A 27,903-nucleotide genomic window follows, 5' to 3' on the forward strand; every position below is an offset into this window, starting at 1 on the left:
CGACGGCTACTTTTCTACATGGACGGCCGCGCGGCCGCCGATTGGCTGCGTGGGCACGTCAGCGGGAGGACGCACGGTGACGCGTTGCTCCTCCCTCCGGTATTCCTGGTTTCGGCCGAGCGAGCTGAGCCGGGCTGTTTGGCCAAGTGCGGGCAGTTGCAGCGTGCCACCGAACCAGACTGTTGAACCTGTCACTGCCGCCCCAGGCGCCGTTACCCAGCACCCCAGACCTCGACTCCTTTCGGCTCGGCCCGCGCGCCCCAGGCCCTGCCCGGGCGGCGCGACGGGAGGATGAGCGGCGGGCGGCGGAAGGAGGAGCCGTCACAGCCGCAGCTGGCCAACGGGGCCCTCAAAGTCTCTGTCTGGAGCAAGGTGCTGCGGAGCGACGCGGCCTGGGAGGACAAGGTACGGTGGGATCTGGCGAGGTCGCAAGTTCGAGGAGCCGGCTGGGATTCGGGGGCAGATGGACATACCCGAGCCTGTCCCCGTCCTGGTGCGGCCGAGTATCTTTGGTGGTGGGGCAGGTAGCCTAAGGGTGTTAGAGCGAACGTGGCAGGCCCAGGCCTGACAGCCGGGCTCAGGGCTCACAGCAGAGTGGTCTAAGGGTCAGGCCGCTGGAGTCACGCGAGAAGCAGCGTGGAGAGGGCAGAGGATATGTCACCCGCGGGTAGGGCGTGTTTCTGAACAGTGAGAGAGAGCTGAATTTGATTTGATCTCCAGTAGGATCGTCAGTGATTTAACTTCTCTAAGATGACACAGTCGTTAGCACGAACTGTAACGGTAACAGACATTTGAATGCTTTCTATATCAGGTGTTCTCCGTGCAATACTTTACTTTTCAGAACAACTCCTAAGTGGGGGTACCGTGGTGCATTAAAAGGTTTAGCACAGAGATGAGCTGCCAGTGCTTTATTGTTGAATGAGAAGTTCCGAATACTTTAAATGTGAAAGTTGAGAGGGGTGACTGAGACCACCTTGTGTGTGTGTGTGTGTGTGTGTGTGTGTGTGAGAGAGAGAGAGACAGACAGACAGACAGACAGACACAGACACAGAGACACAGACACCACCAAATATTTGTGAGGAATGGTTGGGGCTTCCAGATTACCATCACGAACAGCTTAATTTCATTTGGTCTGAAAAGAATATTATGTTTGCAATCTTTTCTTTGTTTTTTTTTTTTCTGTACTAGTAAAATGGGTTTTCCTTCCTGGAGTTCCACTAAGGGGGGATGGTAGGTACTTCCTGAAGGTGCCCCAGCCCTGCCCAGCTCTTGCAAAACCTTTCTGATCTGCTGTGTCATTTCTTTTTTTCCTTATATAAGGACTAGTTTCTGCAATCTAGGGCAGCTCAGAAACCTGAGTCTACTGTGTCCTTGTATGTGAAATAGATATACTGGCACCTGCCTCCAGCACTTTTATTTCTAATCTTTTCTCTCCTTTGTCACTTACTCAAAGTTCAGTTTTCAGGAAGAGGGTGCTGAGTAGGTTGACTGTCAGCCTTTCTGTCTGAGGTTAGTCTGTTTAGGTCTCCCCGGGTCAGATAAGAGTTATCAGTGGCCATTAGCACACACCTACTATCACAGCCATTTCATTATAAGCCATTTCATTTTTGTCGCTTCTCAAAAAAGGTAAGTGATTTTTTAAAATTTCTTATTTAGAGCACAGCCCTTAGAAGTCATCACTCAAGATATCTAAATGTTGTTGTTGTTGTTGTTGTTGTTGTTGTTGTTGTTTTAACCACATTTTACTATAAAAAGTGGAAATGCAAAAGCCACATACTATTGCTTTTGGAGGGGAAAGTCCCTGGAAGATGTGTTCAGCAGGGAGCTTTTCTGTTCCTCACCTATTACTAGAGGCTCTCCTGTGGCACCCACTCTAGATAATGCATACTGTCTCTTTTTTCCTACAGGATGAATTTTTAGATGTGATCTATTGGTTCCGACAGATCATCGCTGTGGTCCTAGGTGTCATTTGGGGAGTGTTACCATTGCGAGGTTTTTTGGGAATAGCAGGGTAAGTCTTGGGTATTTTGCATTTTCATGATATCATTTCTTTTCAAACTGAGATTTTGTTTCCCTTTTATGCTACATTGGAAGATTTTGTGTGTGTGTGCGTGTGTGTGTGTGCGCGCGCGCGCGTGTGTGCGTGCATGTGTGTGTAATGACTAAAGCAAAAAGGTGGCCTCATGATGGCACTCCTGGGTTTGATGTAGCACTCCTAGGTTCAGCAAGCCCAGGAGTATCTTAGGCCAGGAATGTTAACTTCCTGAAGGCTGGGCCAGTCCATTCGTTCATGGGTCCAAAGTGGTCTCAGGCAAGAAGCTGCCAAATGCCTGTCGTTGGCAGGGATCATCTAGTTCTAGCCTGACCTTTGTATAGAAGTTTGGAAAGTGGAGGAGCTATTGTACTTGATGACCAGTTGTGTCTGCCACTATGCTGAATGTGCCGAATCTTGGTTTTTCAGAAGTTGTTTCAGGTCTCTGCATTTTAAAGGCAGTGAAAAAGGAGAAGGTTGGGCCCCCCTACCTTTACTGTGCTCCTGTGCCCAGTGTAAACAGTTAACACCAGCCCCTGGTCATGGCTCAGCTTAACAAGCCACTGAAAGTGGGTCCACATGCCCACCAGATTGAATTAAAAGGATGTGTGGGGGTTATCTTAAGATAGGAATTGTGGGCAAGCTATGGTGGAAGCCTATGATGTTTTATCTTTTCATGCAGGAAATACAAACTGTCACACCTACCGTGGGAAATCACATTGATTTCTTTTTAGGGGTGATCACATCTCTTATTCCATCACCCTAGGGTTAAAAGAGTGAAATAGATATCAAACTCATTTGAGTTGCTTGTTTTCTCAGAAGATATCTTATAAGAAATATATCTCTCCTAACCAAAAAGGTTTTTGATTTATGATAGCAAAGCATTTGTACAAGGAAGCCAGTAAGGGTTCATCCTCCGCCTAACTTTGGCAGAGTGGACACTTGATGAGGAATGGTTGAAGGTGATGAGACAGAGGACCTGGGGCTCATGGAGGTCTTCCTAGGTTGGAGGTGGTATATAGATAATATTTTTAGAATGTTGGTCACCCATTTGAACTTACTATGAGAGAAAAGGCAGACAAGAGGAAACTATCAGAGATAGGGTTAAGGCATTCTAAGGGCAAGAGGGAGTTTTTCATCTTCTAAGGCCACTTGTCTAGAAGATAACACGGTTCAGAGCCCCCTGCACCTATCATGTCTTAGAGGATTCTTCAGGAGTTCTCTGAAGCCACCCAATCTGGAATAATATAGCAAGGACTAGAGCTAGTCTAGTTTCCTTCTCACTGTGGTAGATGAGTTAAGCTGCCCAAACAGACCTGTCTTTAAAAAAACAAACAAACAAACAAAACTTTATGGAAAGGTCTGGATTCAAATTCCAGCTCTGCCACTTTCAGACTACATAATTTTGGGCTCACCTCTCTGAGACTCAGTTTCTTCATCATTAAAATGAGGACAATAAAAATGTCTTTTTCATAAAATTGATGTATGAATTAAATGAGATAATGCCAGTAAATTGTTAAATGTAGTGCTCAGTACATCGTAAGTGGTTCACTGCAATTATTATATGATTAGCTTTACCAAGAGTGGTAAAATATGGCTATTGAAAAAAAACAGGAAGTGAGGTATTCGGGGGTGAATTTGCCTTGGAGTGTCTCACCCAGAGTCTTAGCGCTGCTTTCTCAGCACTCCTTCCTGGGGTTCAGTCCCACACTGTCTTGCCAGAGCCCAAACTCAAATCCCTTCCCTCCTTTGGTTGGCACCTTTTCCCCTGCTCTGGGAAAGGGCCCAAGGACATTGATTTTTCCACACACCTCTCCCCTCCATCTGTCTGACCCAGCTTCCTGGACTTGAGGGCAAAACTGCTCTGGTGCTCCATTCTGGTGACCCTCTCCTCCCCACCTCCTGCCTTAGCTGCCCTCTGCCTCAACCCCAGCTTGGCTTCATTTCTGGTATGGCCACCAGTTAGAGCCCATCAAGGTAAAACCATTTCCTTGGGTCTCATAATTTTCCTGAGAACTGAGTGATGGCTCTGTTCTGTCTGCTGAGGTTTTGCATTATCAGAAGGGCCCTGTCCATTCCTTTCTGCCTGTCTCTGTCATAGAGCTTGGCACATGATCAGTTGGTTCTCAGTGAATGATTCCCATTGACACTTGAAAGCCGGGCCATACATAACTGTTGTGTAGCTTTCCAGCCCTGAGGTCAGAATATGTTAAGAGATCCCTATTTTTGTTAAAATTCTGACAGGAGTTTTTAGGATAGAATTTTTAAAAACCCATTTGAGAGTCAGTCTTCCTCAACTCCCAGACTAGTATATTCATTTGTCTACACATTTGTGTGTAGTTCTCTCCCTCATTTACAATGTAGAAATTATGCTTATCCTTAAAGCTCCATTTGAGCCCTTCCAGTCCTTTCTGGACCTGTCCCTCTTGACCACCAAACATTTAAATGCCTTTGTTTCTGTGACTTGACTTTCTACTTAGTGTGTAACCCTTATAAGGCAGGGTTATGTCAGCCCTTTTCTTTCTCACTGACATTTCCTTATCACACCTTTCCCTTGTATTTCCCTGTCTCATCTCACTAAGCAGTCACTCTTACAGCCAGAAACTCTCTGTGATTCACAAGTCATTCTCCAGCCCCCACTTAGTAGTTGTGTCCCAGAGTGACATTTCAAAGTATCAGTAGTAGTCTCTCTCTAGAGCCACTAACTCAGTCTGTCCAAAATGAAACTCTTGTCAAAGAGAGGTAACTAGATTGTCCAGGTCCCAAGACTTCTGGCAGAAAATAAGATGTGGCCACAGCATGGCCAAGCTAAGGGACTCTTTCATGTAGAATCCAAGAAAAACTATCTGTTCTTCCTGGCTCCCTGCTTCTGTTACTGGAACCATTGTACTCCCAGGCTCTTAGGCTGGAAGCCTTTGGGGCCTTTTCCTTCCCCATTCAGCCATTGTTTTCATCCCTGTCCTCAAACTATTTGTGCTCGTTTCCTGAAACAGTACAGGTCTAAACCAGTCTCCCAGCTATGGGAGACTTCTATTCAGGAGAAAGCCTACACTCTCACTACTTACAAACTAGACTTTCTCAAGTGTGCACAGTTAACTCACACCTACACTGCTCAGACAGCCACAGGTCTGCCCCCCACCTTTATAGACTAATTTACACTTCTCAGCATCATTGAACTGCCCTGCCCTACACCAGCCCACACTTGATCCATTAGGAAGAGCCAGTTCTCTTTGCATTTTTCCACCTCAGCCTTCAGAAGGTATATGACCGAAGACATGCAGTCCCCCATTAGATATTGTAACTGGAAAGATCTAAAGTCTTGATCACTTTATGAAAGTTACTTTTTCATAATGATGGTACCAAGAGATCAGTAGAGCTGGGTAATACATTACTGCTCACTGCATTCTAATTCTTGCATCAGTTAAATAACACATAATGGGGGCCAAAGACCGTCCTGAAGGTACTCACAAACCTCTGGTTTCAATTCTACTCTCACTGCTGATTTTAGCCCCTATTAGATGGCAAGCTGGGGGCAGGAACTGTCATTTTCACCTTTGCATCAAGTGCAGTAGCAGACAGTAGACATCCAGAAATTCCATTAAGAATTATGCAGGGGCTGCTTTAGTATGCCCTTGCTTGCTCAAGTAGGCCATGCAGCAACAGCTTAACATATGCTTGTCCCATGGCCACTCCCCACCTCATCTGGAGCTACCTGGAGACCCATGTCAGATACTAGTCCTATTTGGGGTGGCTCAGCAGCCAAAGGGGCTTGGAGAATTTACATCTGCTTTTTAGTTTATTTTTGCTTTGGCTGGGCAACTAAAAAAGAGTTGTTTCTTCTTTAAATCTCTAGTTCAGCCAGCTCCTTTGAGGGCCTAAGCATTTTCATGTATTATTTCATTTGCTTCCATAATAGAAACAATTAACTTTGCAACAGTGAGTACCTTGATAGAGCTGGACTGTGGTGTAAGGAGTGCTGAGTCTTCTAAGCTTACAGTTTATGTTTGGTGCTTGTCTTCCCCTACTCCAGATTCTGCCTGATCAATGCAGGGGTCCTGTACCTCTACTTCAGCAACTACCTACAGATAGATGAGGAGGAATATGGCGGCACATGGGAGCTCACAAAAGAAGGGTTTATGACATCTTTTGCCTTGTTCATGGTATGTGTAACTGAAAGTTTTACAGCAAGTATTATCATTTCATTTTACAGCATGTATTGAGTCACTCAAGGGGAGCCTACTGATTGAGCTACAGTCATTTGGGTACCATTTTTCAAAAGGCTCCTGAGGTTAGAGAGCATGTCTACTACTCTTGAGTACATTGTCCCAAACGATATGGTGTGATATACTCTATAGTTTCCCTGTGCTGTGCACATCTAGGGCCTATTGTCAGCTCCTACATCTGATTCTCAATTCCGGCTGCATATTAGAAACAACTGGGAAACATTTAAAAATATTCATAGCATTATTCATAATAGTCAAAAAGTACAGTCATCACCTGATGAATGGGTAAGTAAAATGTTATATATCCGTACAGAATATTATTTGACAGGAAAAGGAATGAAGAAGTACTAATATGTACTACAATATGGATGAACCTTGAAAACATTATGCTAAGTACAAGTATCCAGACAAAAGACCACATGTTGTGTGATTCCATTTTTGTGAAATGTCCAGAATAGGAAAATTCATACATACAGAAAGTTAGATTAGTGGCTGCCAGTGGCTGTGGGGGATGGAAAAGGGGAAATAACTGATAATAATAACAGATTTTCTTTTGAGGGTGATGAAAATATTCCAGAATCAGTTAATAGTGATATTTGCACACCACTGTGAATATACTAAAAACCTCTAAATTACATACTTTATGGAACATAAATTATATATCAAAGTTTTTTTAAAACTTACAGACCCTAGCCCAAACCAATACAATAAAAACCTCCGGGAGGTGGCACCTGGGCATCTACACATATAGTTTTTAAGGTCCTAGGAGATGCAATAGGCAACCAGTTTTGAGAATCTGCTATATTTGATATGGCACTGACAGAGTGTGATGGTGGTTTTGTTTTCACATTTGTTGTTGATCCAAACACCTAGCAATACAGTCTGCTTCACCCGTATTGTCTCCACATCCATAACACCACCCCGTGGATTGGCAGTGGAGGCTTGTCTGGGTCCCTGCGGGAGCACAGGTGGGCGGTCCTGGGCTCTGTTAGAGACAGCTTCGTTTCTGTGAAATTTAGGTCCCCAAGCAAGTTATGCATTGGATAGTCCCTGGGAAGCCCACTGTGCACACATCTTATCTGACCCTGTTTTGTGGACTAGGGGCCTACGTTGACCAGGTGACCTATGAACATCGCTTGTCTCCTCTCTAGGTCATCTGGATCATATTTTACACTGCCATCCACTATGACTGATGGCGTATTGGTCCCTGTCCGGTCCAAAGGACCCTCTTAGTTACAGCACAGAAACATGATTATAGGGGTACCCCCAGCCACATGGAACCTGGAAGACCATGTTTCCTGGACCGAGAATCAGTGTGTTGGGCGTCAGAGTTTTCTGCAAGAGTTGTGACCTGAAACTTTTTAAAGAACCATCCATCTTTTGGGGAAGGATTTCTGAATTGTCCATCACCAACCATTTCTTCTTGGATACCATCGTGAAACACCTGTTTGCCGATTGGAGCTGTTGTTTAAGTTGAGGCACCTCTGGATCCAGATGAAACATTAAATTGTCTTCCTCACTTCTCCATCAGGTGTACAGTTTTTAAACTATCAATAGCAATTCAAGTCTTCTGAAAACAGTATGGCAGTATGTGTGTGGTCCATAACACAGTACAAGCAGCATCTAATAAGTTTCCATTGTGGAATATTTTCAGATACTTGAATAAATCAGATCTTTAATTGACAACCTGTTGGTGATACCTGGTAAAGCCTTTCCCACCTCCCTCTAGCCTGAGAACCTAGTAGGAACCTAGTGGGTGCCCTCCCATCCCCATCCCTCTTCCCCTTCCTCTCCCTGCTCCCTTAGCACCTCCAGCCAGGCCTCTTTTCCCTTATGGGTTTAGGCTGTGGCCTTGGCTTTGTGGATGAGGGTTTACCACTTTCTGATGCCTTGGTGCTCCTTCCCAGCACTGAGAGCCTCACATGACTGACCTTCCTGCAGTGTGCCTAGCTCAAAAGGTGTCATTTCACATTTGGCCACAAGATGGCAAGGCCACTGTAGCCGGTAAGGTTTGGCCAGGTCCAAATGATAAGCCACAAAATGAAATAGAGATCTGAAAGCTACCACTGTCCAGAGAAGGAGCTTGATGGGGACATTTGAGGGCCTAGACTGTCCAAAGTCCTTCTCTTTGTTCTGGTGCCGGTGGGGAGGTGGCGGGGCTGGACAGCCCAGGTTCTGCTGCTGTGGTGAGCCATCCATCTCCTCTAGACCACAGTCCTACGTTCTAAGGTATGGTCTTATTCCGAGTGAAGCTCGTACATTTTCTTTAAAGGATTTTTTTTCTCTTTGATGCCAGTGGTTTTTTCCACCTTGTGGGTGGGGCTGGTTGGCAGTGTTGCGGGGGAGGCGGTGTTTGAATGGGACTCAGCTGGCAGAGGAGAGAGTGCTGAGAATCCCAAACTCAGGCACTGACTATATCAGACCCCAGAGAAAGGTTAGTCTCTCTTGGGGGCCCTGGCCCTGCTCTCAGTTGGTCTGTACTTAAACTAGAGGTTGCAAGTTGGGTCATGACACTGGGGCTGAGATGAAGGAGCAGAGGATATGGGTGGGACCCTGAATGTGCTCTGGGCCCCTGCCCTCCCCTCAGTGTACGCCTTGCCTTGGGGGTGCTCAGGCTGAGATGAGTTGGGGTTCTAGGTGCTGCAGCCTTGGTTCCCCTTTTGGCCTCTGCTTGGAGCTTTGATATCATCCAAGGAAACATCATCAGTTAGGGTAATGTAGGAGGTGAGGGCTTCCCGGATCCCCTCGCTGAGGAGAGATGCCTCTCCTATGGCAGATGCTTCAGAGAACAAGAGGGAGCTATGGAGAGGGGAAAAGGGCTTGGTCAAGGAGCTTTGCCCTCCCTGCACGCACCTATTCAAGTTTTAAAACCTATTCAAGTCAGTCCTGCTGAAAACTCACAGTGTCTCCCCATTCCCTGTCAGATCAAACCCCAGCTTGACTTCACTCGGGACTGGTGTGCTCTCTGTTCAGTCCCACCTTGTCTGACCTTACTTCCATCCTGGCCACCTTGGTGTCCAGGCACGCCCGATGTCCAAGCCTGCTTTCTTCCCTGCTGGTACCCACTACATACCTGCTGAGCCTGGGCTGGCCTCTACGAACTCAATCAGTGCTCACTGCCCCGCCCCCTGCTCCCCCCGCTCCCCAGTCCCCAGTGTCCCTCAAGGTGACAGGCTCATTCTGGGTTGTGGATTCCCAGGAGTGAGTCCTAATTCTCTTTTGTTCCGCCTTCATGTTCTAGGGGTCCCCTCACCTGTCCAGCTCTTTCCAATTGAGTGGTGTTTGCTGCACAGTCACAGGTAGAGGTATGTTGTTGCCAGGGACTGGGCCAGCTCTCTGCACGACACAGGGCTTCTTGAGGAGGCAGCAGATGTCATCCGCCAGCTCTGAGGAAGAGACCTGGACCCTTGACATGGCTGACTCTAGCCTCCCCCCAAATTCCCTCACCCCAAAAGATTTACACACTTGGCAGTTGTGGGCATGGTCTGAAAAGAGTGACAGGGCACGAGCCCCAAGCTGTTGGTCTTCTGGAAGCCAGGATGCAATCAGAGGTCATTCTGGGCTAGATTTCGGGAGACTTAAGTTACTATGATTTTGGGTAAGTTGATGGACCTCTTTGAGCCCAGTTTCTGGCTAGGAAAGCGCTAGGAAGAAGAAAGGTAAAGAATGCTCGATCTCTGCTGTACTGTCAGGATCTACTGTCTAAACAACCCCCCAGAAAACCCCTGATCAGTTTTCCCATTTTCCTTTCTTCCCCTTGACATTGTGCCCTAGTAACTATATCCGCCAGTGCTTGTTACTGGACAGGTACCAGGAAATGCTAAGAATCAACTAAATTACACAACAGCAACAGCTCTGGTCCTTGTTCTTTTGCAGAGAACTGTGCCGTGGGCTTTGACTCAGAACTACAGTGGTAGGCAAGTTACTGGCCTGTGCTTGCACGAGAGGTCTGTGTGGCTCTGTCAGGGCATGGGGTGAAGACAGGGCCCCTGGTCCCAGAGAATGGCATGAAGATAGGGGAGGCCCCTCTTCTATCTGTCTGGATATTCTTCGTAGGTTAAGTGTCTTTAGGGCACACTGTCTGCCCACCAGATCCCACAGCCCAGTCTACTCATGGAGGCAGGGAAAGGCCATACCAGAGTAATGGTCCACCAGGGCCTGGAGTGAGGGGAAAGTAAGGCGTGGCGAGATGTACAGCCAGCCATTGTCAAGGCACTGGATCCTGTAGTGTCTGATCCGGTCCCAGGATGCAGGGCGGCTGAGGCGGACTGACAAGGAGTAACAGCCTAAGGAGAAAAGGGTCCAAGGTGGGATGGAAGAAGAGATGAGGGAGGTGGCCACAGAATGGCCCAGACAGAAGGGAAGTGGACAGGGGAGGACAAAGACTTGATCTCTTGTTCATAAATGACAAATCATAATACACGGGCCTCCGGTAGTTTTCAGCAGATGAGGATGAATATGAGAGCCCTTGATAACTGTGAAGTGGGATTCATTTCTTAAGTCAATGCTTCATCAAAGCCAAATGGGAAGAGGGTGCTTAGTGAAATAATAGTAATAATCTATTATTACTCTCATCTAATGGTCTAAAGCTATCTGTAGCTTTCATTTAGTGAGTGCGTACTATGTGCTTTATATGATTATCTAATTCTCATAACCACCCTATGAGGCAGGTATAATTATCCCCATTTTACAGATGAGAAAACAATGTCACAGAGAACCTGGAAGAAGAGGCAGTTGACCCTGTCACTTAAACCTTTTCCTGTGGAATGCCAACAAAAGGCAGGAATCAATCCCAAACCACAGGCACTGCTCAGTTTTAGGAAGCATTTATTTTGAGGACATGATCTAAACATCCCCAATTAAATGGCAGAGATGTTCAAATTGGATTTTAAAAAGTGAGACCCAACTACATGGTAAACACACTTTCTATATAAAACATAGGCTAAAAGTTAAAAAAAAATGTATTATGCAAACAGTAATCACAGGAAAGCTGGAGTGGTTATATTGATATCAGACAAAGTAAAATTCAAGACCAAGAATATTACCAGAGATATGAGAGATATATCAAGAAGAAATAAAAATCCTGAATTTGTATGTACCCAATTATAGATTTAAAATATATGAAGCATAATTATAATTGGAGATTTCAACATTCCTCTCTCAGTATTTGATAGGACAAAATCAATAGGAATAGAAGATTGAACAATACAATCAACCAATTTTACTTAACATAGAACACTGTGCTTATCAATAACAAGCAAAGCATAGTGTGAGAAGCTGAGGTCAGTCTGAGGTTTTTCCCAGTATATAAAATATGTAAGGAGCCCCCTGTTGGCAAATGGCGCTAGACTCTAATTATTCATAAAATCTGGGCCCTCAGTTGATCATTAGGAGTTCATTTCAACAGATATATTTTTTCTAAGGATTCAAATCAAATGAATCTTCCTTCCAAGGGTCTGCACCAATCTTAGAAGGAAAAATTCAGTCTTCGATCCCTGGATTATTTCCAAGTATTGGGGGATTGTCCAGATTCTTTTGTTATTATAATTTATAATTAATTCTGTTGTGGTCAGAGAATGTACCTTTTATGATTTCAATCTTTTAAAATTTGTTATGGCTCAGTCTATAGTCTTATCTCAAATATTCCATGTGAACTTGAAAGACACAAATTACCAAAACTGACATAAGAAATAGAAATTTTGAATAGTCCTATATCTGTTACAGAAATTGAATTCATAACTTTCAAACTTCCCACAAAGACGACAGTCCAGTTGGCTTCACTAGTGAATTCTATCAAACATATAAAGAAGAAATAACACCAATTTTACACAAACTCTTTAAGAAAATAGAAGCAGATGGAATACTTCTGCACCCTTTCTTTTCTTTTTTTTTTGTTTCTTTTGTTTTCTCTTTGTTTTTTCTTCCCCACCCATTTTACGAGGCTAGCATTGCCTTCATATAAAAACCAGACAAAAACATTACAAAAAACTATAGACCAATATCCCTCATATACATAAACAAAAAAATCCTTAACAAACTGTTAGCAAATTGAATCTAGCACATATCAAAAGGATAATACATTATGGCCAAATTGGCTTTATCCCAGGAGTACAAGTTTATTTAAAAATTGAACATCAGTGTAATTCACATATTAATAGAATAAAAGAGAGAAACATGATCACCTAGAGAAATATGAAAAAATTGTTGGACATCTTTGTGGGGACTATTCTGCCTACCACAGGTACATCCTCTCAACCTGTCATAGAGTGTCTGTGAAAAATCTGTATGAAACATCATACTTAATGGGAAAGACTGAATTTTTCCTTCTAAGATTGGTGTAGACCCTGAGAAGGAAGATTCATTTGATTTGAATCCTTAGAAAAAATATATCTGTTGAAATGAACTCCTAATGATCAACTGAGGGCCCAGATTTTATGAATAGAGTCTAGTGCCATTTGCCAACAGGGGCTCCTTACATATTTTATATACTGGGAAAAACCTCAGACTAACCTCGGCTTCTCACACTATGTTCTGCTTCTCACACTATGTTCTGCTTGTTTAGGATGAGTCAACCACTGTAGGGGAGCTCTGGTTTTGTCTTTTGACCAAATGGATTGAGACCTGCCCCATCCAATCAGAACTGCATAATTGAATCCTCATTTGCATCTGTACCGACCAATCAAAACTGTATAAATTTGGAAACCTCATTTGCATGAGATTGGATCAATTGGGAACCTTCTCTATAAAAGGCAGCCTCCCTTTTGTCTTGGTAGACCATACTTTCAGTTTCTACTGGAGCCTGTGTTTCCCAGTTTGTAAATGGTTTCACCTGAATAAAGTCTTTTCCGCACCTCTGGAAATTTTTGTGGACATTGGAAACAAAGCAAAAATGTTCTCACCAGTTCACTTTTTGTACTAGAGGTCTTAGCTACTGTAATAAGGCAAGAAAAATAAAAGGTATATGGATTGAATAATAAGTAGTTAAACTGTATTTATAGATAATGTGATCATATATGTAGAAAATCCTAAGGAATCTACAAAAAAACTGCCGGAATGAATAGGTGAGCTTAGCAAGACTATAGGATACAATATACTTTGAGAAGTCTGGAGTAGGGTCCCAGCTTCCTTTTCCTTGTTCTCTACCTGGTTCTGGAAGACTTTTGACTACTGTACCTTTAAGAAGATCTGGATCTGCGCTGTGACCCTGATAAAGCTCTGTGGTTGGAAAAGGGCTAAATATCTGAAAATAGGTACCAGAGGCCAACCAACCCAGCTAAACTAAGTGACCAAGTTCCTACATCCTCTACATGATTCTTGAGCCACCCCACCCTGGCCACTGTCACCACAGTTACTAGAACCAAGAAGGGTAGCTATACCGAGGATGTGGTTGATAGGCTCAGGGATAATAAACAAGCTCTGTCAAACCCATGTGGGGCTGTCAACCCCATTGTGGGGACAAGTCACCTACCACAGCCATCTGCGACTGGCCTATGTGCCTGGTATCCTGCTGTTCCTTCTCACTGGATGCTCTAGCCATTCCCAAATACCTACTGCTCTTTCTCAGTTCCGGGACATCTCCCTTTTAACTCAGACTCCCTGCGTTCAAATTGCACACAGACCATGTACCATAACACCCCTGATGCCCCATGCTCACTAGATGTGTCTTTAAAGCACGTTATTTGACCTCTCAGATCTGTTTCCTCATCTGTAAAGAGGATAATAATTGTCCCAGTCTAACCAAATGATGATGAGGATTCAGATGGTGAAGCAGGTAAACCATTTAGCAGTGTCTGGCATGTAGCAAGCACCCAATAACCCGTATTAGGCCCCTGGGTCCTTAGTTCATGCTGTTCCTTTTATATGGAACACTGTTCCACCAGAGTAACCCCCAGCCTTCAGTGCTGCTCAGACAACTCCTCCAGAACACCTACACTGCTTGGGAGAAGACTCAGCTCTAGGTTTGCCCAGGTATAGTGCTTTTGTGGTGCCAAGGGTCCTGCCATGGTCTGTCCCTCAACCCTACCCTTTACCGTCCCACACACATACACATACACCACAGTGAGCGTCTCGAGGGATGTCTCTGATTTATCCTCCCACCATCTTCCCATCTCAGAAAACAGCAGCACTGTTCATCCATTACTAAGCTCCTAACCCTGGAGTCAGCCCTGACTCCTACCATTCTCTCACACCTCACATCCAGCCCAACAAAAAGCCTACTGACCATATTCAGAACATATCCAGAATCTGACCACTTCTCACCCTGACGGAGCCTGCAACAACTTCCTATGTGGCTTCCCACTTCTACCTTACTTCCTGCCAAATCTTCACAGCAGTCGAGGTATCGGGTCATGTCACTTCCCTACTCAGAACCCTCCCTGTCACACTTAAATCCAAAGTCTTCACCCTGGAAAAGCTCCATCAGGCTTAGCCACTGTTACATCTTGGCCTGTAGGGACCTCTAGGGTCAGGTACCATGTTTTCCCTGGTGTTCTGATGATGATGCCAGGAGGAAGGGTGGGGTCTACAGTAGTGTGAAGGATCAGATTAGGAGCTGTGTGTGACAGGTGGACTGAGCAGGCCCCTCCTGAACTTCCTCTGCTGAGGTCTCTGAGAAGCTGATAGCCTTGGAGATGCTGCGCCTTGGACCCTCCACTGTGCAGCTTGAGGACAGGAATCACGACTTAGCAGTCCTGACTAAGAGATGCTCCATAAGTGTTTCTCAACTGACAGAAGGGACAGAGATGAGCCCCTGAATGGCAGGAAGCAGGTCTTGCTCATCAATTTCTCTTAGAGTGTCTAACACAGAATAGACACAGAGTACAACAGCAGGCAGGCAAGTGGATGATGATGTTGGGGCTTGGCCTTGGCACTGACATCTGGACCTTGGGCCAAAGAAAAGCTGGTCCTGATATCACTCGCTTAGTCAACAGTTAACTACTGTTATTTATATATGATAACATGCATTCTGTATATGTAAAACACATTGTCTCTTATTACTTAATTCTGGGTTCCCTAGATTGGAAGCGTGTTTTCATACTTAACATAAGAACCATCTGGAGAGCTTGTGAAGGATTTCCAACCTCTGTACCCAGCAGTCCGATTCGGTATGTCTGGGGTGGGGTCCGAGAGTCTGCACTGTCAAGAAGTACCCCCGACATTTCCTGTACATTCAGATCTGAGAACCACTGCTCTAGGACGTCACTCAGGCCCCAAGAGCTGCAGTATCAAACTTTTTTTGACCACAAACCACAGTATGAAATTTTACACTATGACCCAGGATACAAATAAAAGTTTGATGAAACATATTTTCCCCAACCCTTGTGATGCAACCCCAATTTTTTTCTGCTATATTTCACTTCACTCAGATCCACTAAATCAGGATTACAGGGCCCTGGGTTTCGATTCTGGCTGCACATCAGAATCACCTGGCAGGGCGGGGGTGGGGGGGTGGGGGGGGACAAGGCTTTTACAGAATCTCTGGGGGTGGGTGCAGGCATCAGTGGCTGATAAAGCTCTCCAGATGATTCCAACATGTAGCCAAGGTCTAGAGCGGTTCCTAAAGTGTGGTCCCAGTCATCTACAAACTTTTTGGAGAGGCAAATTCTCAAGCCTTGCCCCAGACCTACCGAGTCAGAACTGCTGGGTGTGGGGCCAGTTCATTGCTCTAAAAGGTGATACTGATGCCCACCCAGATTTGAGACCCACTGGTTTATAACCAATGAATTAAACTGATTCCTTAGCCCACAGATGAGTCATGGCCTGCAGCCTGACAAAGTGTCCAAAAGGAAGCCCCAGATGAGAGATTAGAAGTTAGTACCAAAGAAACCTTTGCTTTTCCTGCATAATTGACAAATCTCTTCCTTCTTTGATATCAAGAGCTGCATTCTAATCTGTCCTGTTGTGATGTTGGCTATGCAGAAGCTCAGAGTCAAATCTAAACTTAATCCCACTAACAATGTCGATCCTTATCTGCTTTCTCTTTTCTCAGCTATTTCCCCTTGTATATGCTCCTTTTTAGAAAGGGGCAGAGTGGCAATGAGTGCTGGTCACTGTGTTCTTGGCGTTGAACCAGGCCAGAGAAGGGGTGGAGGTGAAGAGCTGAGCCCGGAGCACTTCCTGTGGCTTTCAAAGCTCACTGGTCTGCAGCACCCCTGCCCGTACTCAGCTCCTCCGCTGTGGTTTCCTGTTTGCAGCTACTGTACTCGGACCAGCCCCCGCCTAAGCCTATGAGTGTGTGAGGGTGGGCTGCTGATGCTGCATGGAAAACAGCAGGAGGGGATAGCGAGAAGTCAACTCAGGGAGCTTCCCAAGGAAGGGGAGCAAAGGTAGGACTCACTTGCTGGAGGGGCCCCAGAAGGGAGACTGAGTAGAAAGCAAAGGACTTGACAACCCACCACAGTTGGCTCAAATTAGGGCAAGCACAGGAGTCTGGTCCTCATTCCTGAATATCTCCTCCCCAGTCCACCACTGTGCTTGCAGTTCCACCAATATTGTCACATGTGGGCCTTCCTTGTTTGTCAGAAGTGAGATGAACCCCAGCTGGGTTTAAATCCCAGCTCTTCACTTCTTAGCTGTGTCTCTCCAAGCAAAACATTTCTCTTCCCCAAGCCTCAGTTTCCTCATCTGTTAAATGGGGATAATGGAAGAACAACACCCACAGGGTTGTTTGAAGGCACTGAAAGGGCCAACGCAAACGTGAGTACTGCCATTCCTTCAACGTCCCTCTTTGCCCCTGCTGTAAGGGACTCAGGGCAGCAGCACAGAGGGAGGCAGGAGCATCAGAGACAGACTTCATCAACTTTGTGTTTGGTTTGCAAAGGCCCTGTGCCTGAGGTGAGAGAAGTCCCATATGAATGTGCAATGTGACATATCTCTTCGCATCTTCAGGCCTCTGTTTTCCTATCTGAACAGCAGAGAGAGAAAGATCATGAGATGACTTCTAATGGATTTTTGGCTCTGGCTGGCTGGTGACCCAAAGCACAGAGACCTTGTCAACTTTTTGCCAAGAGATCAGGATCATGTCGTGTCTTGGGGAGGAAAGAATCATAGCCGTCAGGGCAGGGAAATCCTGTGACTATTACTAGTCCCAGTTGACAAGTATTGGCTGAGCCTGGATCCCTACTGTGGGCCATTCATACCCACTGTTAGAAATGCAGGTTATTGCTCTGTTGCTGATGAGCTCTCATGGCAGCAACACGGTGGTCAGTCAGCTAGACTTGTCTATCTCCAATGTCAGGGACTCCAGCCTTTTGCACTTGGCCTCCGACCTCTACCCTGAAGTCATATCACACTTGGTTCTTGGCATTCAAGGGACAAGCCCAGGGTGGGCCTGAGCTTACCCACCTGTCCTGGTCTGGCTCTCCCGGATGAGGAAGGCCCCTCCAGAGTTTCCAGGCAGCAGCAGCAGTTCCTCAGCTTTCTCCCTGCTCAGGCCCTCATACAGCCACCTAAGGGGAAGAAGCAGAGAGCGACAGGGTTAGCCTGGGAGTGGAAGGGCCAAGACTCTAAAGGAACCCCTCCTCCCTCTCTGGGCCTCAAGTTCTACCTGCACCATGACGAACTGGCCTCTAATCTCCAAGGGGCCCCCCAGGTTTGTCCTCCTGGTCCTGGTTCCAGGGACCTCAGAGAACAACCTCATGGGGTCAACCCCAGTCTTTTCTGCCTGGAGACCTCCCTCTTCCCAAGGGTCCATCCAGGGAGCTACGAGCAGGTTCGGTGATCTCAGCCTCTCTCCTATCACTGTCCAGTCCCCCCAGAAGCCCTATGCTTTCCTCTCGCCTTTCCAAGCCTTCGCCTTTCCAAGAATTGCCTTTTTTTTTTCCTTTAAATTTTAGTAAATATTTTACTTGAACATTTTAAAGTTGAACTTTGTAGCCAAAGGGTATGCGGGTGAACCTTTATTCGGTGTCACTGAAATCTAACTCTCATTGAAGCTTATTTGTGGATAGAAAGGTTGGAACTCAAATGTTCAAGACATTCTAAAGTTTTAGAAAAAAACCAGCAGGCCTTCAACCTCCACATGTGCCTCCCAAAACACAGCTCTTTCACAGTCCTGCTCCTCGGTGCCTTTCCCTGCTGGGATTTTGATTATGCCGATCCCATGTTTTCCTTCCTCTTTTTACTTAATCCCTCACCTGTATATGTCCCCGAAGGACTTAACTGCAATGGGAAATTTGGCGTAATTTGGCAGGATTTTTTTGGTTTACTAGTGTATCAGCCTCCTAAGTCCCCAGGGTCATGCTCTGTAGTCCCAGCAAAGCCTACGGAAAGTGATTCGATGGAAATGGCTATCTCCTTGTGATTCTGTGAAATTGCAGTCAACGCCAGAGTCAGGGTTGAGTTGATTTCAAGTGAATAAATTTGAGAAGCTGTGACTCGCATGACGCCAGCAGCGAACTTAGCCTAGCGTTATAGTAAATAAGTCATTCTATTGACTTATGAAAATTGTCATATGTCTTACCAAAATTGAGGATGTAAATGAAGGAGTCGCAAGGGAAGGGGACTCTTGGAGGTAGTTACTGTTTCCTTGGCTTAAACTAGGTTTCACACTGTGGATGCAAAACCTCCAACCAGTAGGTCCAAGCCATCAAGAAACACATGGCAAGGTGGGCTTTAGCCGGCTTGCAGACTTCTGTGTAAGCTGAGCCTACAAGGTATCCACATGTCACAGGATCCCTGTGTCACTTTCACCAGAGCCAGACACACCGTGAGCCTCAGAACAGGAAGGTCATCCAGGTCATTCAGTTCTCTCAGAACTGAAGAGTGGCTGTCACAGCAGTGTATGTACACAGAGACACATTCCTGATTGTGTTATCAGGTAGATCCCACTGAAAGACAGTTCACTTCCCCTCTCTCCTGGCATAGAATTTGCTCTGGAGTCAGTTTCTTTTGTCACTCACTCTTGGCAAGATGGCTGGTGCTTGGTAAGAGACCCTGTGTCCCGTGTCTGGCCCTCCCTGGGAGGCACCTCTTGGAAGGGCAGGCCCATGATGTGGGGTGCTGCCCCCTTGTTTTTTTGCCTCAGACATTTATGCAGCCTGCCCCCATCTGCAAGTCCCTTTCAGCATTCTCCACCACCACATTCCTGCCCCAGCCCCCTCTTCTGGGCTCCCAAGTCTCACAGGAAGATGTGAGTTAACTATCTGCTCCTCCAGACGGCAGGGCCTGGGTGTGATTCTCCTATCTCCAGCTTTGATCAGCACAGGACTGGGCATAAAGGACTACACAGGAAGGTCTCCTAAGGTGGGGTCTGGGGTGGAAACTCACCCATAGGAGATTTTGGCCACGTGGTTGCTGGGGATGCTGTACTCTCTGCCTGAGACCTCTGACAGCACTGTCCACCAGTCTCCGTCCCTGCAGAGAGAAAGGAGGGAGACCTCTCTCAGAAGGGCCAAAGCCCAGAAACTGCTCTTTTGAGATTCGCAAGGACCCTCCAGGCTGGATCCCATCTGATTCCCAGGTTTCCTTGCCCCAGCTAGTCCAGATACCTCTTGGGCAGTAGATGGCATAATTCAGGGCCCCCTGTATGGCTGACCACCCGCTGCTTCTCCCTGCAGGCATGTCAAGCCGCCTGAAATCCCACCATTAGGGCCAAGTGGGAGCTCGGCACCAAAGGCCATCCTCTTTTCTTCTGGAGGGAGGGGCCCCTTCTCCCATCAGTGCATCTTCGGGTACCGGAGGAGAGAGCACAGCACCCTGCCCAGTGCCCTTGGAAGGACTTACTCAGAGATGATGGTCAGTGGCTCCCCCAGTCTCAGTGACCGATCTGGCTGCTCGCCTACTGGGAAACTGCCCAGGGCCACGGCTGTGGCCTTGCTCCTCTCTGGATGGAGGGACAGAGATGGTTACCCACTTGGCCAGCTCTTCCCCAGGGTGAGAGGTCTAGTGGAGTCTGCTCTCCCACCATCATCAACCCTCCGACAGCCACACCAGATTGGTTCCTTCAAGTCTTCCCGGACACACGTGGAGATACCCATGGTGACCCAATCGGAGCTCCAGGGGTCTCTCCTTCTCTGAAGTGTCTGAAGCACAGGGCCCGGCCATCCCATGTGCAGGGAAACATCTGATGCCCAAATAAGTAATGCAAGTCTTGTGGAAGGTATCCTCTGACAAATATGGAACCAAGTGGCTGGGAATGACTCCTTCCCCTCCTGGAAGCCCTGGCCTTGCACCCCTAGGAGCTGCTGAGCAGCATGTGCTGTCCCCTTGATTGGCCCCCTTCACCTGGCTGACTCATCTTCATCCTTCACTCCCCAGGTGAAATGCCCCTTCCTTTGGGAAGGCTTCCCTGATGAACCCCTTAGTACACACTCTGGGTCAGAGTCCCTTAGTACACACTGTTAGCACAATCAAACACAATTGTTATTGATTATTGGTTAAGCACCTGTCTCTGGGACTTGACTGTCACTGAGAGCTGGGACTGTGTCTATCTTGTTCATTCCTGTGAACCCTGGTCCTGCACAAGGCCTGGCACAAGAGCCTTAGATTTTGGGTAGATGCAAGGCCGATGGACACAAATAACTCATGGAAGGGGTTGCCCAAAATCCATGCTTCTGCTGGAACAAGAGGTAGACCTACCGAGAGGCCAGTCCTTCCCTGGGAGACCCTGGCAGAAGGGGGACTACAGTTCCCCTCAGGCCTTGCAAGTAGGGAGGCCCCAGGACACCTGCTGGGGGGAGGAGTCATACTCCTCAGCAGCCTGGGCATGACTCAGAACAGCCTTGGGGCCGCTTCCTATGCCTAGATTCAGAGGAAATGAGGTGGAGGTCTGTGTGGTTTCCAGGTCTCTTCCTCCTGGGCCTGCTGGGCCCCAGGCTTTCTGCTCTGATTTAGAGGCTAAAAAGAGGGCAGCTGCCTCCCCAGCAGGAGTCCTAGGCCTTGATACCTGTGGGACTAGGGGAGGCTGATATAAGGGAGATAAGGATATGGGGGCAGGGGCTGAGGAGTGGAAAGGAAGCGTCAGCTATTGCAGGCAAGTGTTCAGATTAGGGACAGCTCCTGGCCAAACACTGATGCGTAGTCATTTGGCTTTGCAGTCTCCTAGTTCTGTTTAAGTGTCTATGTCCTTCCTCCTAAAAGTGCTGCTTGGTTTAGAGTAACCTTGTTATCTGTGATGGTTAATTTTATGTCTCAAAGTGACCAGATATTTGGTCAACTGCCAGTCTAGATGTTGCTGTGAAGGTATTTTTTAGATGAGATTAACGTTTAAATCAGTAGACTTTAAACAAAACAGATTACCTTCCATGATGGGTGTGGGCCTCTTTCAGTGCAGAGTTTAAGAGAAATGGATTGAGGTCCTATGAGAAAGAGAGAATTCTGCCTCCAGACTCAGCTGTGAGTCTGCAGCATCAATCCTTTCCTGGCTCTCCAGCCGGCAGGCCTGCCTGCCCTGCAGATTTCAGACTTACCAGCCCCCATAATTGCATGAGTCAACTCTTAAAATAAATTCTTAAAATAAATTCTCTGTCTACACACACACACACACACACACACACACACACCCCACCACCCACCCACCCACCCACCCCCCATCTTGGTTCTGTGGTTCTGTTTCTTTGGAGAACTCTGACCAATACATTATCAAAACGCCAAATCAGGATGTGATTTGAGAAAGGATTTTTGTGGCTATTTTGGGGAACAAGAAACAAACTAGTTTTGACATCAAAATATCAGAACTTATTTTGATTGTCTCATTGTCCTAAAAAGTAGCATTTTTAGTTAGGACTGGTTTAGGAAATTACAGTTATAGGTTCAGCATGTGCATTGCATGTGCCAATTTTTTCCCAGCTGCTATAGCACTAATTTTGCTTCGAGTATTTCACAGCACCTCTCAGGATAAGAGGCAAGATTCTGGAGCATCAGAATCTAGTAGAACTTCTTGTAATAATGAAAATGTTCTATAATTGTGCTGTTCGATTAACGTGGCCACTGGCTTTGAGCACTTGAAATGTGGCTAGTGTGACTGAGGAGCTGAATATTTAATTTCATTTAAATTAATTTTAGCTTAAATTTAAATAGCTGCATACGACTAGGCTATTGTAATAGACAGTGCAGCCATGGAGAGCTACAGGAGTGGGGTTGGTCTTAGAGTTTCCAGCTCAGTCTCCAAATAAACTGGTTGAGGAGGAGGGAAGCCTTGGGAGACACCTGAAGGACCATCATACCTGGAGGACCATCATGCCTGTCACTGATTAGCACCTGTCACTCTCACATTTTCTACTTTACCTGGTTGTTTAATGTTACTGCCAAAATGTAAGCTCCACAAGAGCAGGGCCCTGCCTGCATGGTTCACCGGGGAGGGCCTGGGATACAGCAGGCACTCACTGACACTTGAAGTTGTGTTGGAGTGGCTGGTTAAAAAGGCACTGTGCCTGGCTGTCCCAGGCCCCATAGCCTACCTGCTTGCATGGGCACAGGGCCCTGGCCTTGGACAGAGGGGCTTGAGCTTGGGCTTGGCAGGGTTTTCCCTCTGCTGGGCTGACTTCCCATTGTTCCTCAGCAGGATTTGCAGAAGCACCTCATCAAGAGAAATCTGAAAGAGATGCTCTGATGGGGAAAGAGCTGTGGTTTAAGGCCTGATCCCCAAACACCTTCCCACCCTGGCTCAGCCCTGCTGACCTCCATGTTGAGGCATACAAATGATCTCCCTCCCATCAGGACCAGGCTCCAGCCCCTTCTCCAGACCCTGAAGGCTCTCTGCAAACTGCACCTGTTTTCTCTGCATCACATCTTTTCACTGCCATAGCCATGCTCAGTTCTGTTTCTGGGCCTTTGTGTGTATGGTGCACCCTCCTATTGGCTGGAATACCCCTTTTCTCCTTTGGGCCCGTCTCAATCCCATCCTTCCCCAGGAAGCTTTCCTGAATCCCCAAGCCCTTGCTGATCATTCCGATGGCCTTCTCAGAACCATTCCTGACCCGGGGTCACATTCTGCCACTGAGCGACAGGGGACAATGACCAGACAGAGTTCACTCTGGGCATACCAGGACCATGACTAGAGGTGGACAAGGGGGATTTGAGGGGGCTTGGGAGCTGGTGTCACAACAAGCTAAGGTGACACTGAGCATACTGTATTGGTGTCACAGGGCAAAGTAAAATGACTGGAAGACTCTGGGACATAGTGATGACTTGCAAGGCTTTGGAACATTGGCTGTTGAGCCACTACCCTCTTTTTGCCTCCATTTCCTCATCTGAAAAATGGGGATAACAATACTCAGCATGTGAGTCTTAGAGGGAATGCATGTGGGAAGCCTGGCCAGGGCCTGCTTTTCCTTTATTATGCCCGGTCACTTCACCAGAGGCTGCTCCTGGGAGCCTTCCCTTTTCTCTCCCTTGGCTCCCTGTTGTGTCCCTTTCCATTCTAATTATTCATTTATTACAGCTTTTATTTGTTTAATCTGAGGTTATTCCACAGCTCAATGAGTATAGGGTCTCTTTTTGCCCATTTCTTAAACATTTCATGAAATATTTGGCCCATAGAAGGCACTCAATACATATTAACTAAATGGACAAAATTATTAGCTCTTTGGGCAGGTGTCTTATCCTTAGAATAATTTAGATTCCCTGGTTTCCAGGGTAATGCTGATTTTTCCCAACACAATTTTAAAATGTTTCGGGGAGGTGGTTTCATTCTTTCAAAGGGTTTCATAAGGCATAATTACACTAGTTTGGTGACATAGCAGACTCCATGCTGGCCTTTGAACCCTTCGCCACACCTGGGTGAGGATGGGTGTCTGTCATGATCATGGAGTGACTTCCACGGCCTCACAGCCTATCCTGCCTGAGGAGTGAAGAGCCTGCCTTAGAGGAGGGAAGGACTGTGCAAGGGGCTTATGCTCTATTCTGCAGTCTCGAGTCACTGACATGGGGATGACAGTGCTTGTTTGTTGCTGCCTCCCATGGGCAGTTCAGCATTCATGGGACAGGGGCTCTTCAACACAAAATCCACCTTTAGGAAATGGCTCCTGACAGCCACTTCCTGTTCAGACTTTGGGATCTTGAAGCGTTGGCAGCCTGAGATGGTGCTGCTGCCTCCGCAGGTCTCTGATTCTCTCACTGCCTGGGCATCCCAATTAAGGTCATGTTTTGACACTTAGGCTGCTCCCCAGCCTTTCTTCTCCCCATGGATATGAAGTACAGGCTCTATGCTTAACTGTGCAGATATCCAAAAAATCCCAGGGGAGATCTTTCCTGGGTAGCATGAATAATTCAGACCAACCTGGAGCTGTGTGACCTCAGGAAAAGCATGTAACCTTTCTGAGTGTCATCTGTAAATCAGGGATAATACCAAGTCTACAGGGCTTTATGTGTGTGGAGGGGGCGTCACAGAACCTGGCACAGAGTGGGTGCTCAGTAAAGGTTTCCTTTCTCCTCCTTCAGCAAGACAAAGTCACCACAATCACCAACTGCACTAAACCCAGAAACTTCTTCACGTAGCAGGTGGAGCTGGGGGATGGGCCCGAAGAAGGTAGAACTGTACTCAGGCTGGAAGCCCCCAGCACTCTCTGCTGGCTCCCTTCACCTGGTCTGGCCAGGAAGCCTCCTGGAGGGCAAAATTAAGACCATGGGGTGGGCAGGCCTAGGATGAGAAGGTATTGGCCCAAACTTTTGAGAGAACCTAATCATTAATTACATAAGTATTTAAACAACTTACTATGTGTTAGGCACTTTCTAGGGGACCTGGGCCGGTAGGTGGAAGAGTTAGTAAAAGGCAGCTAAAATCAGTACACTGCCCACAAATGTATTTTGATCACCTCACTTGATTCTTTGAAGGTCGGCAAAGTTTGAATCCCATTTCAGATACAAGAACCAGGGCCCAGAGAGGGCGACCTCGTGCTCACCGTTATATAGCTGGTTGTAGAGCTGGCTCTACAATCCATGTTTTTGTGTTTCGAAAGAATTTCTTAGCAGTGGAGTAAGAGTAATGAATTTAGATTGAGCTAAAGGGTGACCTCCCTCTTCAACTAAGAAATATTACCCTTTTGAGAGGAACTGATGGACGCTAGAGCTGAAAGTGTTTGAGATTATAATCCAGACTCCTCTCATTCACTAGCGTTGGAAGGCTAGGGACCTGGGAGTGTCCAAAGTCACACAGCAACTTGGTAACTGTGATGAGACCAGACCAGGCATGCAGACAAGCAGGAGGGAACAATGTAATTCTCCAGAGGACAGTCAAAGGTGGAGAGGGGAGGCCTCGGTTCCTTCAGGGACATTCAGAAATCACCCCTCTTACAGCCTCAGCAGAACCACTCCCCTTTCTCCTTGAGCTTGTTTTCCAACTTTGAAGCCCACTCCCAGTCTCTCCTTTCTCCTTGAGCTAGTTTTCCAACTTTGAAGCCCACTCACAGTCCCAAACCAAAAAACAAAAGCAAGCATACTTACTGGTTTCCTGTCATCAGAGGCTTGGGGTGGGGGCTCAGCTAAGATGCATGCTTTGGCTGAAGATGTTAGGGCTTTGGGGGGTCCATCTGGAAGTCTGCCAACATCCTTAGTTCTAGGATATCCAGGACCCTCTTGGCCTGGGAGAATCTTCAGGGAGAGGCTCTCGGTATCGCTTTGGGTAGCTCCGCATCTGCCTGTGGTCAGCAGTTTGTAACATGGGATGGAACAAGAGTCCCTTGCTCCTTAGAGACCCCCGACCAGGCGGTCCTCCCAAGCACAGTTGGGTCTGAGAAGATGGCCCAGAGCTCTGTGAGCAGTCATAAGGTCCTTGGAGCTCCCGGCTCACATCTGCAGGCTCTGTGGTTCTCACAACCACCTATTTCCTCTGACGGCATCACAGATCATCGAGGAGCCACCTTCCTCAAGTTCCTGTTTCTGGGGAAGAAGTGGCTGCCTTGTCATGATCCTTGAGGGAGAGGTTTTTCTCTGGCTTTACGGCTTGGTCTTGCCCGAGGAACACAAAACCTTGGTAAATTTTAGCAGGAGTTTCCCATGCTTGCCTGATCATAATAATCACGTGAGGGGCTTGTTAGTATCAGATTCCTGGGATCCTCCCACATCTGAATCCAAGAGGAGCAGCCTGGGAACCTGAATTTTAAACACTCCAAGAGATTCCTTTGATTGGCAAGTCTGGGAAGCACTGCCTTGGAGTGTTGTCTCCCAACCTTTAATGTGTATAGGAAACATCCAGGGATCTTGTTACACTGTAGGTTCAGGTTCAGTGTGTCTGGGACAGGGATTCAAGATTCTGCATTGCTAACTACTCCCAGGTGATACCCAGGTCGCTGGTCTGGGGACCACACTTTGAAAGACCTGTGGACGGTGGTTTTCCAAGTATGATCCCTAGGCCAGCAGCCTCAGAATCATCCAGGAAATTGTTAGACATGCAAATTCCCTGGTTCTATCTCAAATTTACTGAATCAGAAACTCCGTAGGTGGGGCCAACAAGCCCTCCAGGTGATTCTGATGCACACCCCTAGCTTGGGAATCACTCAGCCAGGATAAAGCAGCTCTGATAGAACTTTGATTTTGGTATTAACTTCAGTCACTGAAACTTTGATTTTGCCTTTGATTTTGGTATTAACCTCAGTCACTGAAACTTAAATAAAATCTCCATAACCACACCCATTTGCTTTTCCGTTACAGGGGTCCCCAACCCCTGGGTTGTGGACTGGTAACTAATGGTCCATGGCCTGTTAGGAACCTGTTAGGACCTGGCTGAACAGCAGGAGGTGAGCGGCAAGCCAGCAAGCAAAGCTTCATTTGTATTTGCAGCCGCTCCCCAGTGCTAGCATCACCACCTCAGCTCCACCTCAGATCATTAGGCATTAGATTCTCATAGGCACACCAGTCCTGGTGACAAAAAAGTTGAGAACTACTGCATTAGGGGGCTTAGTATTCCTGGAGACAGTCACTTTTTAACACAAAATGATCCACTGCACTGAAATAGCTCCTCCCTCCAGCTTAAACTATGCAGGTTTTTTGGGGGCCTGGCCAGTGGGAACATACCCTTTTTTCCTAGAGGAGGCTGGTTTGAGATTTAACTCTGCAGAAACTTGGCATGGAGAGGAGCCACACTGGAGGTGAATGCTCTGTAAGGAAATTTTAACCACCGTGTTTGAATGGGTGTCGGCTACTGAAGGATGTGGCCCGTGGCAGAGAGGGAACTAAGTACAGGCTTGCCCTCTTGCTCCTGCCTGCATACCACTCTGATGTCCATTATCTTATCTGCCAGGTAGACTTTAGATTGGCCTCAAGGTAAGGTCCACAAATGAGGCAAGAAGTAGGGACTCTTTGGACTAAAAAAAATATCCCACATTATACTCTCTCTTTCCACTCAGGAAATCACCTAAGAATTAGAATTTAAAAGTTTAGCTCTGCCACTTATTAGTTTGTGACCATTTCCATAAAAATGGTACTAGTGTGTAGCTCACTGGGTCGATAGAAGGAACATAAAGGAAGTTGCTAAGGGCCCAAACTGTAGTAGGTGATCAATAAAAAGCTGAAGAAAATATGCAAATGAATTGATTTTGGAAAAACTGGGAAATTTTTCTAGCTACATGACCTTGGCCAAATCTTGTAACTCTCCTCAGCTGTTCCTTGTCTATAAAACACTGCCCGCTTTGCAAAGTTGCCCTGAGAACTGGGTAAGACGATTTACATGGGAGAGCTTTATACGATCATCATGTGTAGGGTCTACCTGGCCAC

General features: G+C 46.7%; 2 protein-coding genes across 2 annotated transcripts; one reads left to right on the top strand and one right to left on the bottom strand.

Moving 5' to 3' along the window:
* The first annotated feature begins 80 nt into the window (after window positions 1–80).
* On the top strand, window positions 81–7,941 carry RAB5IF (RAB5 interacting factor). Its single transcript, XM_039864287.1, has 4 exons — window positions 81–405; window positions 1,908–2,011; window positions 6,063–6,192; window positions 7,407–7,941. The coding sequence occupies exons 1-4, from the start codon at window positions 292–294 to the stop codon at window positions 7,446–7,448; spliced, it is 390 nt and encodes a 129-aa protein (XP_039720221.1). The 5' UTR covers window positions 81–291; the 3' UTR covers window positions 7,449–7,941.
* SLA2 (Src like adaptor 2) lies at window positions 6,478–26,769 on the bottom strand. The gene is given in 9 exon segments (XM_039864278.1): window positions 6,478–8,925; window positions 8,928–9,054; window positions 9,509–9,641; window positions 10,392–10,541; window positions 17,599–17,702; window positions 19,522–19,608; window positions 19,978–20,077; window positions 22,653–22,798; window positions 25,636–26,769. Coding segments are annotated over 8 exon segments (852 nt in total). The 5' UTR covers window positions 22,744–22,798; window positions 25,636–26,769; the 3' UTR covers window positions 6,478–8,865.
* Between the last annotated feature and the right edge of the window lie 1,134 nt (window positions 26,770–27,903).

Source organism: Pteropus medius, unplaced genomic scaffold, assembly GCF_902729225.1.
Source record: "Pteropus medius unplaced genomic scaffold, Ma_sr-lr_union100, whole genome shotgun sequence".
Taxonomy (NCBI): Eukaryota; Metazoa; Chordata; class Mammalia; order Chiroptera; family Pteropodidae; genus Pteropus; species Pteropus medius.